Raw genomic sequence first — 20,123 nt, forward strand, 5'->3', positions numbered from 1 at the left:
ATCTGGAAAGGCATTTGAGGGACAACTAGTTTGACTACACAGTACTGTTGTCTAATGCATAAAATATATATATTTCTTTAGATTACTCCATTTGAATGCACAGCAAACAGGTCTTTTCACAAAAGCATCTCCAAGCTTCTCCAACCCCTCGATCAGGAATAGCTGGTGGTCCAAGTGCCAGCGTGTGAAAGGACAAATCCACAGGCTGCACTTCCTTCCCCTTAGCCTATAGAGGACTGTAAAGCTCTTTTCCATTCACTGGTCTGAGCTCATCACAGGGAGGCTTTTGTGAGGAACGCATGAGTGGTACATAAACATGCAGGAAGCCTCTCAAGGGGAAAAAGGGAATGAGAGAAAGAGATCTAAAAGATGGCACTTCTTTGGAAAATGTATGCAGGAATCATGGAAAAATGAGCTCATAGCTGGGCCTGCTACAATAGGAACTGTTCAAATAAACTGCATAGTGTAGCTTTTGTCAAGGCCAGAAAGACGACTCAAGAATCTTTAAGGAATACCAGATCTAAGGTGAAATATGTGGAGGTCTCCCTTTCGAATGAGGGATTATTAAAAAAAAGAAGGACATACGACCAAAAAGTGTAACAGAGCTGTAGAATAAGTAGCATTAAAGTTGTGGAAAACAGGATGGAGAACTAGGATGTCTGGGAAAAGGATCAAGTATGACATTGCAGAGTAGTTAACTTGTAATCCTACACGGTTGGGGAAAAGATAAAGTTTGCCTCCATCTAGAGGTAGTAATGCGCCAATGAAAGACAATCAGGTTTGCAGAAATGTGAGTCTTTACTGAAGTTGTAAATCTTAAGCAAGACAGTGAAAAAATATTAAATTTTAGTTCACCAACAAAAATAAGCCTTTAAAGTAATGCCATGCAAACACAAAGCTGTAAACAAATGCCAAACCTGTCTTTCTATAAAAGACACTTTAGTAACAGTGAGTGTCAAGCTAGTTCACTTTTCTTTTTTTCTTTTCCTCAATGCGACAAACCTTCAGTGAAACACTCAAAAGCACAAACCAAGACTGGTTTATAGTAAGCATACAAAAATACCTAAGCGATATTAAAACAGTCTTGCACCAAAGGTGCAAGGTTAGAAGGGCTTGCATCTAACAGCCTAAACAGATGTCACATTAATCGAAAGGGTTAAAGATTAACTGGCAACTTGTGTCAGTCCCTCAATGCACACGACATGCTTCAAAGCACACTCATTTCCTGTTTGTCTTACAGTCGACTACACAAGGCAGACTGTGGGACTCAACGCTGGTATCCGTGCCCGTGTGCTTGTATGAATGCGTGTGGGTACAAGGGAGGTTCAGCATTTGCGAGGCTGCTGGATGGCGAAGCTCCGGGGCGCATGAGGTTTCTCCATCGCCGGTCGGACTCTGCTGTGCCGCACGCTCACCGGGGTCTCCGGAAAATCATGACTCAGCTGCAACCACGTGAAAAAGGACAAAGACCAGATAAGAGAACAGACTTTTTGATCCACCACAAAAAGTGTGCATTTCCTGTGTACATGCACAAACAGTGGAGAGTGAAAATCAGAGCATGGTGCATGTGATGGATCACTTGAATCAGTGTGCCCTACATCTACCCATTTCAAAACTTCAGGAGAAACTGATTAGTTTATGAGAGCAGACCTATAAACAAATTCATCAATGTGGAAGGGATAATTCACTGCACAATTGGAATCATTTAATTTGTGCAACGCATGGTGTCATTTTACAGAGCACCAGCACACCCCTAATCCCATTCATTCGTGTATGCATTGAACTGGTCTTTCACAATTCAGACTGGGATGTCTGACGGAGATTGAACTGGTATGACAAATGCACAAATGCTGCAAGTGTGAGCTAAAAATCTGACATACAAACCTTATCCAGTGTTCCAGCCAACAGAACACTGACTTGTTGCATTCTGGAGGTGGTGTTCAAAGATCTGAAAAATCACCATTTCAAAAGGTCATTACATAATTGACTAAATCCTCTCTGTAATGCATTTACAAAGGGGAGTAATTTAAGTTGAGGCATACAGTACTATGATCCTAAGACTTTTTAGCCCATTACTTGAAGCACTGATTAACAGAAGCGGAGTTTACTCTAAAACTTCATTGTGGGGGCAACTACCACCCCAAACAAATGCATGCAAAATCCATAAGGGATTAATTTATTGAAATGGGCTAAGTACGCTCAGACAATAATACAGCCAACACTTCCAACCAACATGTCCAGTCACTTTATGTATTCCGTCCATGAACCTATAAAGGTTGATTGCAATCTTGGTCAGATGGTCTTCCATCTCAGAGACATCAGAGAGCCTTCTGTCTCAAAGTGAGGGAGCAACATACCTTGTCTTCTCAGGCCTCTTGGTCTCCTTATCTGGTGCACCACCGTCATCTGTGTTCTTCTTGGCAACACGCATACCACCAGCCTTCACTACACACATACATAAATCACAGAGACTTTCACATGGCGGTCACCAGACATAAGCCAGTTAGCAGTCTAGGAGGTTAAGGTTACAGACACATAAATAAATAAACCATTGATTTAGGACACAGGGAGAGTGGAAAATTGCACATGTACAGAGGCCTTTCCATTGGCCTGAACAGAATTTAGGCTTCAGAGGCTGCTTATTTGCCTTAAGGCTACGGAATGCTGCTGCTGACAAATAAAACTGCGTGAGCAAATCAGTTATGCTGAGATTTCCCAAACAACACTGCAGTGATGCGATAGGGTGGGAGGGCTGGCAGTGCATAATGTTACAATCCATATTACCCGTATTTTCTATGCAATGCCCTAAAACTATCGTCTATAAGGTCTAATGTGTTATAGCATATTGGACAAAGAAAGCACATATAGGGTTAAGGAACAGCCACACCCCCAATAAGCTATGGAAAGAGAGCATAAACGACAAAGGACTTGAGCGCTATAATCCTTGCACATTTTATAGTGCACTTCAGACGGAGAATAGCCTATATTATACACACAAATGTATGCTTTGAGTATTTCCAAAATGTTCGCAACAAGCACCTGTACAACATCGAACTTAAAAGTAATTTGAATAATTAACGGCTTAAAATTAAACATTTGATTGTTTATAAGGAATAAAACATCAGTTATTGTATCTCTATAGGCTTCTCAAAAGGCATGGCATTTGACGATGCTTGGGCACAGAGTGCTCCCTGACGTACCTAAGAACAACAATCAACCAAAAGTTTGGAACTCGACGAACTACCCAATAGCCTGCAAACTGACAAAACAATATGTCAGCTACTAGTATGGATACAAGTCAATCCATGCTTCGCATAAGGCGTATGTAAATCGATGTGCATGCATGAGCAACTGCTCAGTGCAAGTGGAACAACAAATACGATGCTTTAAACGCACCTACTGAGGAAAAGGAGTTATTTTACTATACAAACCGAAGAAAACGCGTGTCGCATACTGCGTCTTCCACGAGCAAATCAAAATAAAACAAAGACATGCAGACTATTGCCTGAAACGGCAATCAATACAAGAACGGTCAAGAATCAAAATACCTGCTGGAGGATGGCCAGCCTTAAGAATAATATTCTCTCTCGTTCCAGTTTTGGGTACTTGCACCATGTTGAAGTTTTGTTCACAATAAAGGTACATGAAGTACTATAACGCCCACTTCGTTGTTTTTATACTCGTAAAACAGAGTGACGTAGCCCGCTCTTACCACAGGAAGTTCATGCCTCTGCGCTGTGTGCACTGTTTATATATCATATGGAGTGCGACCGTGCCACCAGGAAACAGGCTGACTTCTTGATCCACATGAGCTATGAAGCACCGTAATCGAGCATCCACCGACCACTTGTTTTTGTTATGCATCGTGGTGGGTTGGCGCACGAAACAGATGTATCTGCGTAAATCACTCTTCACTCTCTGTAAACAACACAGTCTATCGCATTCTTTAACGTCAATTTACTCTAACACATACGTTGCCAGAGCTCAATGTTGTAAAATATGGCGTGAACCTGGTCTCGCATTTTGTAATGTGATGTGCTATCAGTGTATATTCCATACTCTGGTCTGGCGTGCATGAGACAAGTTCGGGCATGCCCAATGCATAAGTTTAAGGGTGTTGCTTTATGTCTCCCAAAATCCTAGACCTAATACAACATAAATGAATTACTGTTTCCTGTGAAGAGAGAGAGAGAGAGAATATTTAAGTAATCTAATCTAGGTATCTATCTGTGTAGATCTAACTTTTTGGATACTGCTAACCTGATTAAGGTTTGGATAGACTGTAGACCTATGACCAATTGTATGATAAATATATCTTCATAAATATGTATTGATATTGTCAGCTTTAAGCAATTCTTGAGTGGATGTAGTGTAAACTCATGCATATATGGATATGAAAAGCTCTGCACTGGCCAATAAACATTGACATTTATTTCTGTAGCTGTGCATAGTCAATGGAAGTGAACTACCCCGGGAATTGTGCTGAACAGGTAATGGAAAAATAAAGCTACTGTTTTTGCAAGGTCACAAAAAATGTCTGAAATAACACAATTCATTTATAAAACAAAAGTGATTTTTTTATTACTCCAGAGTGTTTTCAATGCCAACTTTGCTCCCACCATCTCCCTTCATACTCCATATATTTACTTCTCTATATTAAATTCAACATGGCACTTGTCTGTGCTGATGAGCGTAAACCAGGTGGCCTTTAATTCTGTATTTACAATAAAATGATGGAAATGTACAAGACTCAGTGGCATTCACAATCTCAACAATAGGTACGAATACAATTTGTTCCCTCTGTACAAACTAATGACATTAGATTATTATTATTTTTATTATTATTTTTTTTAACAGATACATGATGGTCATAGATTTATGCCTACGTACACATTCCCCACCTGATTCTCTATCGCAAACCTTTTTTTCTCATCACATGACTCACTCTTTCTCCATGCTATCACAACTACGTCTTCAAAAGAAAAAAACAGCAACACGGACACCAACACAGTGCGAGGACCCTGTGGCACACTGGCACCCAGCATCCTCGCTCCTTTGTCCCGACACACTCACTGCAAGATTCCCCCTCCATTCTTCCTTTTTCGTTCTCCCTGTTTTTTTTTTTTAATCAAAAACAACAAACATTCCATAAATTCCTTCTTTGGCTCACTTTCCGTCTCCCCCATCCGATTTCATCTGAACGACCGCCACATTCATCTTTACTTTTTTTTATATAAAATAAAAAAGAAGACAACAAAAAAAATAACAACAGACAGACAGACTGACACACGAGTAAAAGTTCATGTGGAAGAGTTCATGGAGCCTCTTGGTAAAGGCCCAGTGCCTCAACGATAATCTCTCTTTCTTTCTGCACCTCCCTCTCCGGTCTATACCCAGGAGTCGGGGGAGCCGGGGTACTGCTCTGCCCGGTAAGAAGGCCTCCGTGTGGTGGAATAGAAGTCCACGTAGTTGGTGGTGGCTTTGAGCCCGAGCGGCTGGGGAGTGTAGTCCGCCGCGGAGTAGCGTACGGCACTCTCCTCCAGGTAGCGCTCCTCGTAGCCGTGCGGCGACTGCAGGTACATTCGGTAGGTATCATAGTTCCTCCTGCCCGGCTCATCACCGTAGTAACCCTGTGGCTGTGGAAAAAAAGGGGTACAGAAGAATTAGGTTTCTCAGACAGAAAAACACTCAAAGATGACACATCATAATCCTACATTAGATTGATCATGCTAACGCCTAGTTTTCCTAGATGCCAATGATCACCTAAGACAACTTGATGCTTGGTGTGTTTTTTCGGTTGAAAATATAACAGATAAAATAAGAAGTGGCAATACGAAACTGGTCGATACCTTGAAATACACAATTAAATGATTTACTCAATTTAGTGGAATGGTATCCAATGTATAGAAGGTTTGTTTACTCATGTATGTTTTGTATATTTGTATGATTGCCTAAATCCTTAACTGACAATTTTAAGCTCAAATATCCCTCATTAAACTCTGCCACTCAGTCTTTATGGAAACTGTGCCCCTCACCTTGACCAGGTTTTACCCTTGTCAGTCATTCCCAAACAAAACAATCTACACCCCGACACAACATGCCTTCCACTGTCAACACATGAGAAAGTAATGGGTCACGACCACAGGCAACAACTCGGCTCGTTCGCGCAGAGAGGTGTCATCCTGGTGTGTTTGACGGACGTCTTTAATTATAGATAGGGAGCGCCGTGTCGCTGTCCTGCTGTTCGCCGACGGGCCATGGATCTCAGGCCCGGGACGAGTGCACATCAGGGGGCTCCACACACTCTGACAGGTGCCTGGATGCCACCCAGCCCAGCCCAGCGGCACCCTGCCCAGCCCCGGCCCCTGGCAGTCACATCCGCTTAGGGACGCACAAAGGCTGACGGGAGCCTACCACTTGTCCCAGCTTGCCCTCTAAGCCGACTACACAACCTGTCCTTCTCCTTCCATTTGTGCAAAGGAGCGAGAGAGTCAGCTAACCCTGACCCCCGCCCGCCCTCATCTCTTTTACAAAAAGCGGATAGGCAGATCGTTTGCAGATAGTTTGCCGATAGTTCGCCGTGGGCTTGGAAAGCTAGACAACGAAAACGACAGATCGATTGTCTGGCTGATAGAGGGATGCGGTGGCAGAGTGGTGAATGAGTGGGTGGTGAGCTTAAGCAGGAGATGCCTGTGGTGAAGAGCGGAGGGGGAAAGCTGCCCTTTGTGGACGAGCTACTGAGCCCAGAGACGGGCCCCGGAGATTATGTCCTCCTGCAGGAGGATGCTGCTCACGCTGAGCACTTCAGAGTTGCCACCGCCTGTGGCTGTCAGAGCCCCCCCCACCCCCCTTACCTGTGTTCTCCTGGGCTCCTCTCGTGTTGGCGAAGAGTAGGACCCGATATAATACGGCGATGATTTCGTAGACCCTAGAGGGAAAGAGGGGAAAAAAAAGTTTTATTTATCTCCAAACAATCAACAACAACAACAACACAACACAACACAACACAACACAACACAACACAACACAACACAACACAACACAACACATGAAACATCAAAGCCAGACAGCCAGCTAGCTAGCCAGCCATGAAACACAATGAGGCCGGGTTGCCTGGCTGCTGTGAAAACAAACGTCCTGGCGCGTCTCTCTCTGGAGAATGTGCAGTTGGATCCCACAATATAACAGCATAACAAAAGACACTTGGAAAGCCAGACGGCAGAGCTGCTGTTTGTCGAGCCTGTGGGCTGGTATTTTCTTTGGCACATTTTCACGGCGGTGGCATCCAGGGAGGGACGGTACAGCCGTCCCCTGCCACTGTCTGGCCAGTCAACCACCGGCTTTGTGTGTGTGTGTGTGTGTGTGTGTGTGTGTGTGTACACAGAGTCCACGTATGTATAGACGTGTAGGAAAAAGTGCCTTCATATATCTGTGTGAGAGAGCAGGATTGCTCGTATCCTTAGATGCACACCGTGTATACTAATATTACACAATGTATAGTGGTATTTCAATGTGAGTGTTTGCAAGAGCAAGACTGTGAGCATGCATCATAACTTGTACAAAGCACGAGACAGCATTGAGTAAGCAAGAGTGAACATGAAAGCATGTCCAAAGTGTGAGGATGTTTGATAGCCTTTGTACGAGTATGAGGTACTGCGTCTGTGTTGCTGTTTCTGAGCAGCCTTTTTCTAGCTTGTGAAACAGCACGAGAACTGTCTATAGAGTCCAGAGTGCGCTTCTGCACGCTTTAATCTGTGTGTGGGCCTGTGTGTGAGCCAGGGGATGAGAGTGTCTTTGAGACTGTGAGGGAGCGACTATCCCAGTCAGCACTCGGAGCTCTGTTTACTCTATCCCTCCATCCCTCCCTCCCTCCCAGCCACCGAGCCCAGGCTCTTTCCATCTGTCCCCCTGGCCCATCTCTGCCCCACCTCGGGGCAGCAGACAAAGGCAGCTTTGTGGTGGATGCCCAGACCCAGGCAGCCTGGCCCCAATGCCCAGCACTGTCCCTCCCTCCCCTCTCTCCCCTCTCCCCTCCACTTCTCCGCAACAACAAAGGGAGTCCAGAACAGAGCCCACTGTCTCTCAGACTCACTGTCTCCACAGTAGTGAGGAGCTGGCGGAGAGCAGTGTGTGTGTGTGTGTGTGTGTGTGTGTGTGTGTGTGTGTGTGTGTGTGTGTGTGTGTGTGTGTGTGTGTGTGTGTGTGTGTGTGTGTGTGTGTGTGTGTGTGTGTGTGTGCATGCGTGCCTGTACACGTGTACATGTTTGAGAGTTTGCATGCACCATGTGTCCCGGTACAAGGGCCTCTAGCTGATGGGGATGACTACGCAAATTTGCACAGAATGCCTACATGTCAGCCTCAGGGAGAACCTGCACATACTCCAAAAGGTTAGCACATTTAAAACACATCGGTATGTGTTGCAGGTTGAACACTCACCTGTGTGTTGGTTTTTATGTACATTGTTGTCGCCTTGGTAGTTATAAAATTGCATAGTTGACGGGGCCCTCTGGTAGTCGGAGCGCTGCTCTTTGATGCCCAGTATGGCAGGAGAGGAGGTGGCACTGCCCGCTGCCAACACACAAACCAAACAACAGACTTATTTATAGTCGTCTTAACAGACAGCAAGAGTTATTCAGAGTCATCTAAACAGACAACCGTGTTATTTAGGGCCGTCTAAACAGACGGGTGATTACACATGGTAGGCTAGGTAGGGTTTTGATAGGTGGACTGGGAGGACAGGTGGGCTCACCAGACTGGTGGAGAGGAGACATCTGCAGGTTGGTGGTTGGTAAAGCAGGCTGAGACTTGAACCGGTCGCGCTCCAACGTCGTCACAGGGGTGACAAAGTGATTCTGGTTCCATCCATCCTGACAAACACACACACAAACACAAACGTACACACACGCACACGCACACACACACACACACACGCACACACACGCACACACACAATTGCTGTTAGAGCATTCCTCTTTTATTGGAAAGTTGGAAGAGAACAAAGAAAAACGCCCAGAGGGCAATTGGCTTTGATATGACGAAGTTTCCTGGCATTCAGGTCAACAGCAGCTGCAGCACGTCCCCCCCCACCGCCCCCTCACCTTCTTATAGATGGTGCGCAGGTCTCTGTACTGCCAGAGGGTGTTCAGCACCTGGGCAGATGCCTTCACCACCTTAATGGAGAACCTGAAACAAACATATGACATTCATTTGTGAGCCTGAACACTGAACACTGAACACTCACTCATCACTACTTCAGAGGTGAGCTCAGGCGTGCACAAACTGACAGGTAAATACCGAAACCTTTATGTTGGACCCCTTATGTGTCCATATGTCTGTGTTGGATATCAGTATGGGACAGAGATGTGTAGCATAACAGGCTCATAGAGGGACTGGCTGAGCAGTGCGGCAGAACTCTGAGGGTTATATAAAGCCTTGCACGTAACCACACACTATTTACACAAGAAGTGAGACATAGCATTCATTCCTCTCTGGCCCCAGCCAAGCAGCCCCCTAACCACGACGGCACAACCCAGCTCTGTGGCCCACCTCTCTCCCCGGCCTTTGGTGATGTTCACCAGCTTCTCGATGCCCCCCGTGTCCGCCAGGGCCTTGGCGTTCTCCATGTTCTTGCTGGTGACCTCGTGGAGGGTGCAGCAAATGGCCGCCACCGTCTCGTCCGACAGCTGGGTGGTGTTGCCCCCAGGGAGCCGGTTGACCAGGTCCCTCATGGCATACTTCCCTAAAACACACACACACACACACACACACACACACACACACACACACACACACACACACACACACACACACACACACACACACACACACACAGAGAGAGACACACACAGAGAGACACACACAGAGGGGCGGGTGGGATAGGGGTGTTACTGTGGCAACAACATACATCACACATTACGTAATACATTCCTGTGGTGTCTCAATCTATATGAACCTTCCTCCGGGCAAGCGCTAGCCAAAGAACACAGTGTACTTCTCCCTTCTCTCTTTGCTTTGCCTTTCCACCACTGTGCAACAGGATCACATTTATGCAGCTGCACTCCAGAGCAGTGCTGAGGCCGCCCGCCATGAGTCCGTCCTCAAGGACGCCGCGCTGCAGTCTCTGGAGGAAGCCACCCTGCAATTATCTTTCTTCCTTTTTCCTCTCCGTCCCACTCGACAAAGTTCTACCTTTCCCTTCTCTCTCCTCTCCATTCCTCTTCTCTTCTCTTTCATTTTCCTTTTCCCTTTCCTCCTTCTTTGTCTGGAGCCCTGCGTGTTTCAGTTGGTGCCCCCAGGCTTGTTCCTGCAGGATGCCAGCCTCTTCATTAATTCCACACTGTTAGCTAATAAAAATGTGCTCCGTCAAGAGGTACACAGACAGAGAGCGGCGAGACTGGAATGCAATTGGACTGTGCCGATCCGGGTTTATTATTACCTTCTAATTGAGTCAAGTACACAATCCGCCTCTTGTTTCCACTCTTGTGTCTATAGTGTTCCTTTGGGATCCCAGGCGCGGGGTTGTGTGGGCCCTAACCACCTGGCAGGCATCTCCTGCTGGGAACAGCTCAGTGCTTCTGACGCTCACATTTCCCTGCCAATTACTATTCTCACGATAACCTCCTCTCACTGCTGTTGCAAACAATTAGACAACCCTGCCAGGAGTTATGAGTAGCTGCCTTATTCCGACTATTCAGACACGATTCTTTGCTTTTTCAGAATGGCTTACATCTTTGTAGAGGAAGTTTACAATGGCTATGTGAGACGTGTGTGTACGTGTACGTGTACGTGTACGTGTACGTGTACGTGTACGTGTACGTGTACGTGTACGTGTACGTGTACGTGTATGTGTACGTGTACGTCTCAGTATAGCAAGTAATGGAAGTATATGGTGGCTATGTCAGATGTCTGTGTATATACTTCCGTAAGTATTTACAGTGGATGTTTTTGATAACCATGATGAATATATGAGTATATACATGTATTTTTATTTGCAGTAGATGCATAGAACTGCTGTGCTATGCTGGAGTCTCTGGACGTTTCTAACCTATGAGCTCCTTGTTCCGGACATCCAGGGCCATGTTCCTCAGTGCAGTGGCCACGGAGCACACCACCCGGTCATTGTCCATCCGCAGCAGCTCCACCAGGATGGGCAGGCCCTTCTCCTTACGCACCGCCCCCCGGATGTACGACGCAAACTGGAGTGGGGGAGTGAGGGAGAGGGAGAGAGACAGAGAGAGAGGGAGAGGGAGAGGGAGAGGGAGGGAGAGAGAGAGAGAGAGAGCGGGAGGGGAGAAGGAAAACAGACAGAGAGAAAACACACAATTGAGTTTCTGCTATGCGGAGTAGAGAGGGAACTTGATCTGTGTACTCCAGATATGATTTGGGGTCACAAATGCTCCTTACAAAAGTACGTCGTTGCAAACTTGAAAGAAAACATTTTTGAAGTATTCAAAAGAACGCATTAAGGAGCTCCAGGTGAATAGCTGCAGGGGGACCCACCTTCCAGTGTCCCGCTGACAGGTTCTGCAGTGAGCCCGCGGCGCCCTCCAGGGTGGCAGGGTTGGAGCTCTCTGCCAGCAGGGTGAGGTAGGGCTTCACCACCGCCGGATGCCACAGCATCTCAGCCCCTTTGGGGGACTTGGAGAAGCCAGGGATGGGGCCAACACCGTCCCACTGTGTACAGAAAAACACACACACAAACACAGATGAACACACACACACACAGATGAACACACACACACACACACAAACCGATGAACACATACACACAAACACACAAACAGATGAACACACACACACAAACACACACAGATGAACACGCACACACACAAACAGATGAACACACACACACACACACACACACACACACACACAAACAGATGAACACACACATATTCACACACAAGCTAAAGGTTGCACAATTCTCATGGGGCCCCACCTGGCGCTGGGGGATAAGCAGACTCAGAAGGCTCTGCACTGACACTCCAGCTAAGTCCTCCCTGGGGCAGGTTCACTGGGTTGTGGTTGTGGTTGTGTCGTGTGGTTGTATGATTGTGTGATTGTTTGTGTGTGTGTGTGTGTGTGTGTGTGTGTGTGTGTGTGTGTGATTGTGTGTGTGTGTGTGTGTGTGTGTGTGTGTGTGTGTCCCTGGGGCAGGTTCACTGGGTTGTGTGTGTGTGTGTGTGTGTGTGTGTGTTTGCGTCAGAGCGAGAGAGGTGTGTGGGGGCCATGGGTAGGTGTAACACACACCTGGTCTTCCTGGGAGTCTTTCTTCTTCTTTTTCTTCTTGCGGCCCCAGCAGCCGTAGTCGGCCTCTTTACTGGGCGACTCCGACCCCAGAAGGCCATCGATCTCCTGGGTGCCTTGCAACCGCGACGGGGGCATCTCCAGCTCCAGCCGGTACGAGAGGTTCCTCAGAGTGCAAATACAGTTCTCCACAATCTGAGGCAGAGCGAGAGAATGAGAGAGAGAGAGAGAGAGAGAGAGAGAGAGCGAGAGAGAGATCAACAGTTAACATTTACCTGCCATATATAGTCGTCTAACAAGTTTTTCTTGTCTTGAGGCTGTTAAACAGCGCCGTCCTTACATCTGTACAAACATGCAAAATAGGCCATTTTTAATCTGAGCGCAAGAGAGAGAAGGTGAAGGGGGTATAATTAAATGCTTGGCTGTACGCCTGTGGTGAGCGAGTGTGGTTGTGTGGTTGTGTGATTGTGTGATTGTGTGTGTGTGTGTGTGTGTGTGTGTGTGCGCGTATTTGTGTGTGTCCCTGGGGCAGGTTCACTGGGTTGTGTGTGTGTGTGTGTGTGTGTGTATGTGTGTGTGTGTGTGTGTGTGTGTGTGTGTGTGTGTGTGTGTTTGTCCGTGTGTGTGTGTGTGTTAGAGGGCAAATACAGAGCACGTGCTCACAGCACTGGCAGTGGGACTAACTCATTAAGTATGGGCTATATCAGCCCTCGTCGGATTAAAGAGAGTGCACTTTAAAGGAGGCCTCAGCAATAACAAAGAGTTTTAATAACCTTACGCTTAGTCCACTTTGTAGCGCAAACGTGCTCACACAACTAACTCTAGGAAAGGTTTCTCAAAGAGTGGTCACCTTTCAGCAGCGCTTTGCCCCACAGAGACTGAACTACTGTGTGTGTCTGTGTTCTGTGTGTGCATGTGTGTGCGTGTGTGTGCATCTATGTGTCTGTGTGTGTGTGTGTGTGTGTGTGTGTTATAAAGAGAAGCCTCATGGATTGCTAATGTAAACAAACAGTTGTTTGACTGTAAGACTCTTTAAAGAGTGATGGGTTAATGAAAACTAAATAACAGGGGAAGGGTCGAATTTCTGTTAAACTGGAATGGCAAACATCAGGAATGCTATTAGAGTGCAAATGTGAGGTGTGAGCATGCAGGTAAGACAGAGAGAAAGAAAGAGAGAGAGAGAGAGAGAGGGGGAGCGAGAAAGATAGAGAGAGAGAAACTACAGAGACAGAACTGTGTATGTGAAGAAAGGAGATAAATAGAGGGTAGAGTGTGTGTGAGTGTGAGTAAGTGTGTGTGTGTGTGTGTGTGTGAGAGTGTGGGAGTGTGTGTGTGTGTGTGTGTGTGTGTGTGTGTGTGTGTGTGTGTGTGTGTGTGTGTGTGTGTGTGTAATCCACACCTTGCTGTCGAAGTCGGAGGTGCTGACACAGGCCTTGATGATGTAGAGCAGGGAGTCAACGAGCCCCTCACAGGAGCGCATCTGCTTTCTGGCCTCCTCCCCAGCCGAGCTCAGGTTCCTGCAACACAAATACACCTTGTGTTAGCACAGCGACACACACACACACACACACACACACACACACACACACACACACCCACACACAACACACACACACCTTAAGACAGGATAAACTAAAATCACACACATGAGTACACAATCCCCTCCCCTCTAAGAACCTATTTAAAACCATGCAAACAGATGCCCTCACTCTTTAGCCTTCTCCACATGTCAACAAACACACGCATAAACCATCTACTGAGAGGAGAAGGCATGATCATTTTTCAGTTCCCCGCTGAAACCCTTGTGACGTGTACGTGTGTTCGTGTGTGTGTGTGTGTGTGTGTGTGTGTGTGTGTGTGTGTGTGTGTGTGTGTGTGTGTGTGTGTGTGTGTGTGTGTTATGGGTACATGTGTGTTTACACAGCCATGCCAACAGAGCTGAGTGTTACACGCGTTGACCGGCCCATCCATAATGTATGAGGGCTGTGCGTATCCAGAGGGCTGGCAGTGTACCAGACGTACAGCTCCCTCTACACAACCACAGGCCCCGAACACAACAGGAGGAGAAAACAGGAGGAGAGAAGAAGAGGAGAAAAGAGGAGGAGAAAAGAAGAGGAGAAAAGAGGAGGAGAAAACAGGAGGAGAAAACAGGAGGAGAAAACAGGAGGAAGAGGAGGAGAAAAGAAGAGGAGAAAAGAGAAAACTGAACGCATGGCACATAAATCCTCAACAACCGCAAAACAAGTAGCACGACGCTAGTAGCATGGGGTCACTGGGCGATGTTTCATTCATATGGACTCTGTACATAGGCGTGTTTAGGAATGTTTATGTACAGTTTAAACAAACACACAGACAAGACAGACTGTATCTGTGGTATGATGTAAACATGCTTGTATGTATGCATGTGTGTGTGTATGTGTGTGAGAGAGTGACCTGTGCAGTGGTCTGGAAGTTTACATAACACACTTTCGCTCAACAACATAAACAAATTCTTGAGTTTGAAAAAAAGGAATGCCATCTGCTAGAAAGCAACACACACTTCCTCAGTAATCAGATTTAAGATCGTCACCAAGCACCAGAATCATAAACTAATCAGATCTCTGGGCATTAACTTTTTTCTAAATGAACTGAAACGGGTGAATGTTATACCTACTACTGTACTGTACCACACAAGTTGGCCTACATATTAAGTGGCTATATAAGGAATCTATAACTAAGGAATGATGTATGCCCCCATGCTAGTGTTTTAAAATACCTCCAGCAATGGACTAAAAGAGTTTCTACTTTAATTGGGCCCATATGTGTAAGATCCTATGTAGGTCACAGACACGCCAGACAGGCATGTGCAGTAGCTTGCGAGCTCCACAAGGGGGCAGTGTTGTTCCGCAAGAGGCCGTTACCTCAGGCAGCCGGTGGAGTTGCGTAGCACCAGGGAGGAGTGGAACTTGAGCTTCTGGTCGTCGTCGAACGAGGAGCTGCTCCAGCCGGAGTGCGGGATTATCACAGTGTTGGTCAGAGTGGTTAAGGCGTCCCGGATGATTGTCATCTTCACAGCATCACAGGAGGACAGGTTCCACAATACCCCTGAGAGACAAACAGAGGGATGAGGGAGACGGAGGGAGGGAGAGTGAGAAAGAGAGCTGAGGATGAGATGCCTATGGTCCGACCCGCGCTCTATCAGCTGTCATGTGGAGTCAGGTCAACCCTTCAGGAGCTGCCGTTTCCCAGGCTTTTTATAGCTCACTACTGTGAGTGCACACACACTGACACACAAACAAACACAAACAAACACAATCAATCACACACACTCTCTCACACACACACACACACACACACACACACACACACACACAATCACAGAGTGCAGTTTATCTCGGCATGCAGACAAAACCTGCCAACACCACCCTGGCACACACTGACAATTAAACACACACACGCACACCAAGGAGGCCAAGCACACACAGACACATTTGGGAACATGCACTTGTGACCCGTGGAAGCTACACACACACTCAAGAGACACGCATCAAACACTTGGGATGCTGAGAGTCATGTTCCCAACACAACATCACACTGAATCGAGCCTTTCTGGCAGAGTGTAGCTGATGCTGGAGTGAATATGACAACACTGTCCAGCTGCACCACCACATACAGTGGGACACATCATTAAACATTACATCACATCATCTCCGTATGGCAGGCAGACTTGCAGCTATTTATAGAGCCTAATGGACTTGATGCTGGTGCTCTTTGATGCTGCTGTTTGAGCGCGGGGGATTACTCAGTGTGTGCGACAGGAGCTTTAATTAGTTGGATCTTACCAGGGGCTCAGACTGCCATTCATTTCTGATGGGCGATGGTAACCTTGAGGAGCACGGGCGCTCGTAATGGAATAGAGACACACACACACACACACACACACACACACACACACACACACACATCGCGAGCCTGTGAGCCTGAGTGACAAGCTGGCAAAAGCGTAGGAGAGATTGTCTCAGAGTGTGTGTGTGTGTGTGTGTGTGTGTGTGTGAGTGTGTGTGTGTGTGTGTGTGTGTGTGTGTGTTTGTGAAAGGGAGTGTGAGATTGTGCCAAGAGAGATTCCCTTGACTGCATTATCTATCTCTCTCCCTTTCCCTCTCTTCCATTCCTCCTCCCTTTCTATCTGCCATGTCTTGATTCCCTTTCAATTAAATCACCATTGAAGATAAAAGCTCCCGTATTGCCAGCCAAGAAAGACTTGCCAGGCAGATGCCGACAGTAAACCAAAGACAGACAGCCACACACATCTGATTGCACCCCCCCCACCTTTTTAAACACACACACACACACACACACACAAACACAAACACACTCCCATCTCCTCCATGTTCCTAGATCTCTGGCCTGACATTTACCTTGCCTTGCTATCCCTTCAAGCATTTAATGTACCCAATAATGAAGCTTGCTTCCAGTGAACAGAGGGCAGATAAGAAAAATGAGTCATTGGATATAAAAAAAGAGAAAAGAGACACCTGCTTTTCAGAACTGGTGGGAAAACAACAAACAAAACGGAAATTGAGGACCTACATCCGCTATGCTATACTACACTACACTACGCTCAGCCTGAACAAATACCACACACAAAAAAAACAATAGATATATACCACACCAAATGAAGAAAAAAGAATAAGTTATAAATCATAAGTGGGTGTATGATGTTGGGCTGGGGCTGACCCCCTAACAGCTGCTGCATCATCATCACCATCATCATCACCATCATCTCTGCTCCCACCAGATGTCAGCACCACTTACTCCTCTGACCCATCCACTTCAGCCAGGGTCCGCCTTCCCCAGCCTTATGGACAGTCAACAGACCAGCAGTCGGACCTCCATGATCTGCGGCTCAGTCCCGCACTTAGGGGCTGCCAGTAAACACGGGTGAGTATGACCTCATAGTGATTCACTGCTCCAAATACAGGTGTGCTCTCTCTCTGTCTCTCTCTGTCTCTCTCTGTCTCTCCCTCTCTCTCTCTCTCTCTCTTCTTCTTCTCCTCCCCCCCTCCCTCCCTCCCTCCCTCCCTCTCTCTATCCCTCTCTCCCTCCCTCCATCTCTCTTCCTCTCTCTCTCTGTATGCAACAGAAGGCTAGCAGCCCTGGCCGAGGCGATATCTGTTGTGGTCCCTGCCTGTCAGCTGTGGTCTTAAACAGCCATTCCTCACAGCCGCAGTACAAAGCAGGGCACGGGCCTACCCACCTCCATTAAAGCCTGCTGGGACACATCAAAGCCACCTGCTATCAGAGGAGCCCTGGGACCTGTGGGGGGCTGTTATGGTCCGATGGGGCTTAACCCCCACCACTCAGAAACCACAGGGGCGTCAATGACTGTATCTCCCCCCCATCACCCCATCCCCCTTCCCATCAGAGCAGCAGAGACAATGCGTCGTATTCCACAGCCAGCTGTAATGGCAAGTGTGAGCTGAGTCACACACAAACACACACACACACAGACACAAACACACTTGCAGCCATCCTAAAACACACAGTCACACAGACACACAAACACATCACAGCAGGTAACTAAGAGACACTTAAGCCGGTGAGCTGTCATTAAATTAACTCCTGAGGAAGGATTCATCATGGCCTGAATGTGTGTGTGAAGGCCAGAGAAGAGGAGAGAAGAGAAAGAGAGAGACAATGGGGGACACAAACATGGATAAGAGGAGAGGGAGAGGCATGGAGAGAGAGAGAGAGAGAGAGAGAGAGAGAGAGAGAGAGAGAGAGAGAGAGAGAGAGAGAGAGAGAGAGAGGGACCAAGCCACAGGTCTGAGCGAAAGAGTCCATTCTGGCGGTAATGAAATCTTGAGACTGAGGTTGTTATTTAGTTTGTGTCTCCTGGAATGAGGCACAAAGAGCCTACACCGACCCTGACAAGAGCTGCTGTGTCAAGCCTGTGCTAGTAAGGATCTCTGTGTGTGTGTGTGTGTGTGTGTGTGTGTGTGTGTGTGTGTGTGTGTGTGTGTGTGTGTGTGTGTGTGTGTGTGTGTGTGTGTGTGTGTGTGTGTGTGGCATGGGACTAGATGGTCAGATCACTGACTGCAATCAAGCCTATCAATTATCTGATTATGCAGGCTAAGGCCTTTAGCCTGGTGGGAATCTGGGGGCCATATGTTGACCATGGCAGGATGCATCCGGTCACTGCAGTCGATGTCCATCCCCTTCATACCCACACACACCCACACACACTCTTAGTCACTCACACACAAACACACACACACACACACACACACACACACACACACACAAACACACACACGTCTCTCAATAAATAACAGCAAGGAGAGGCATTCCAATATGTTGATGAAACCTCCCTGAACAGCATGGGCCCCTGATTGTGCGGTGTGCTTTTTCTCCCCCACTCATTTCTCTAGATTCTCAGAACTCAACCACTTCATTTGCCAAATTAAGTGAGGGGATTTCATTTAAGGCAAACATGATTCAGGCCACACTGAATTAATTCCTGCTTATTATGGATAGGAATAACTTAGTAGCTTCATATGATAATTAAATACTGCAGTACCACTAACAGCCTGCGGGGGCAGTATAGAGCTGTGTGGTAAGCAGGCAGTAAGAGATGTGTTTTTTTCCCCCGTTCTTTTCATTTTCCTTCTTCTCTTCGCTATGCTCTAGAAAGCAGAGGAGTGGCTGTGTGTCCACACCCCTTGGCTGAGCCACATCACAATCTGTTTTCCTGCTTCTTCCCATCTCACTCCCTTCCATCTGGGGACAGGAAGGAGGGACGGAGAGAGAAAGGGAATGGAGGGAGAGGTGAAAGAGAGAGAGAGAGGAAGAGAGAGAGAGAGAGGGAGAGAAAGAGAGAAAGAGAGAGCAAGAGAGAGAGAGAGAAATAGAGAGGTCTGGAGACTGGGCTGGTTTTGCTTCACTGGCCTCAAAGCTGCTCACTCCCAAGTGAACTGTAATGTAAGAACGGCGGAGCTCATTTCCTCCATCAGCTCCAAACAAACGACAGCCAAACAAGGTTAAAGAGCCCAGAGGCAGACACACACACACACACACACACACACACACACACACACACACACACACAGAGAGAGAGAGAGAGAGAGAGTCAAACATAGGGTAGTCATGCATGCAAAACACACCCAGAGAGAGCAAGGAAGAGAGAAGGAAGAAAATATAAAAAGGTGTGTGTGCGCACGAGAGCAATCAAACACTATAAGCACTGACTGACAAGGAAACAAAAAACCCCATGACGAAAAAAAAACACATTGAGAGAAGGCCAAGAGAGCAACTGTCCCCTCTCCCTCAAGTGATCAGAGCTGTTTCCCAATGTATGCATTCCTCCAGCCCCCACTGTCTCCCTCACCCTGTGTGTTGGGTAAACTGTGTGTAAGGCAAAGGCAAAGCCTGCAGTCTGTGTGTGTGTGTGTGTGTGTGTGTGTGTGTGTGTGTGTGTGTGTTTGTAAGCACAGTTGTTTGGACAGTGGCTGTCCCTGTCCTGTTCCTGTTCCTGTCCCCGCCGGTGGTGTCACATGTTCCGGGGCAGGGAGGTGGTCAGGGTGATCCCCGCGGGACAGGTGACCCTGACGGCATGTGTGTGTGTGCGTGCGTGTGTGCGTGTGTGTGTGTGTTTAGTCAGAGTGACACGGGGTCAGACTCACAGCCGGGAAAAGGCTCGTCTCACCGGAGCCAATAGAGACAGACCACAAGCTGACCTCCTTGATCCCCAGCACAGTGTGTGTGTGTGTGTGTTTGTGTGTGTGTGTGTGTGTTTGTGTGCTCAAGGCAGGGGGTGTAGTCTCCACACATAGAGACACAGGCATGTGAGGTCACTGACATTCCGGGTACAAAACCTCCTGTCAGATTTGCTCAAGTCA

At 47.2% G+C, this 20,123-nt stretch overlaps 2 protein-coding genes across 2 annotated transcripts in view; both read right to left on the minus strand.

Annotated features, from left to right (window-relative positions):
• Positions 1 to 779: 779 nt before the first annotated feature.
• On the minus strand, positions 780 to 3,683 carry dap1b (death associated protein 1b). Its single transcript, XM_080840025.1, has 4 exons — positions 3,549 to 3,683; positions 2,358 to 2,445; positions 1,885 to 1,948; positions 780 to 1,442 (listed from the first exon to the last, which is right to left on the minus strand). The coding sequence occupies exons 1-4, from the start codon at positions 3,643 to 3,645 to the stop codon at positions 1,326 to 1,328; spliced, it is 366 nt and encodes a 121-aa protein (XP_080696151.1). The 5' UTR covers positions 3,646 to 3,683; the 3' UTR covers positions 780 to 1,325.
• A 1,704-nt stretch (positions 3,684 to 5,387) lies between these two features.
• LOC308366248 (plakophilin-4-like) overlaps positions 5,388 to 20,123 on the minus strand; it is a gene marked incomplete at both ends in the record, with an annotated part of 65,845 nt that continues 51,109 nt past the window's right edge. Inside the window, 11 exons of the mRNA XM_080839883.1 lie at positions 5,388 to 5,636; positions 6,855 to 6,928; positions 8,437 to 8,568; positions 8,750 to 8,867; positions 9,099 to 9,183; positions 9,547 to 9,739; positions 11,045 to 11,195; positions 11,500 to 11,673; positions 12,250 to 12,441; positions 13,646 to 13,763; positions 15,147 to 15,330. Of these exons, the coding sequence (XP_080696009.1) occupies positions 5,388 to 5,636; positions 6,855 to 6,928; positions 8,437 to 8,568; positions 8,750 to 8,867; positions 9,099 to 9,183; positions 9,547 to 9,739; positions 11,045 to 11,195; positions 11,500 to 11,673; positions 12,250 to 12,441; positions 13,646 to 13,763; positions 15,147 to 15,330 (1,670 nt within the window). The remainder of the gene's footprint in view (positions 5,637 to 6,854; positions 6,929 to 8,436; positions 8,569 to 8,749; positions 8,868 to 9,098; positions 9,184 to 9,546; positions 9,740 to 11,044; positions 11,196 to 11,499; positions 11,674 to 12,249; positions 12,442 to 13,645; positions 13,764 to 15,146; positions 15,331 to 20,123) is intronic.

The sequence above is a fragment of the Sprattus sprattus genome, assembly GCF_963457725.1.
Source record: "Sprattus sprattus genome assembly, chromosome: 5".
Taxonomy (NCBI): Eukaryota; Metazoa; Chordata; class Actinopteri; order Clupeiformes; family Clupeidae; genus Sprattus; species Sprattus sprattus.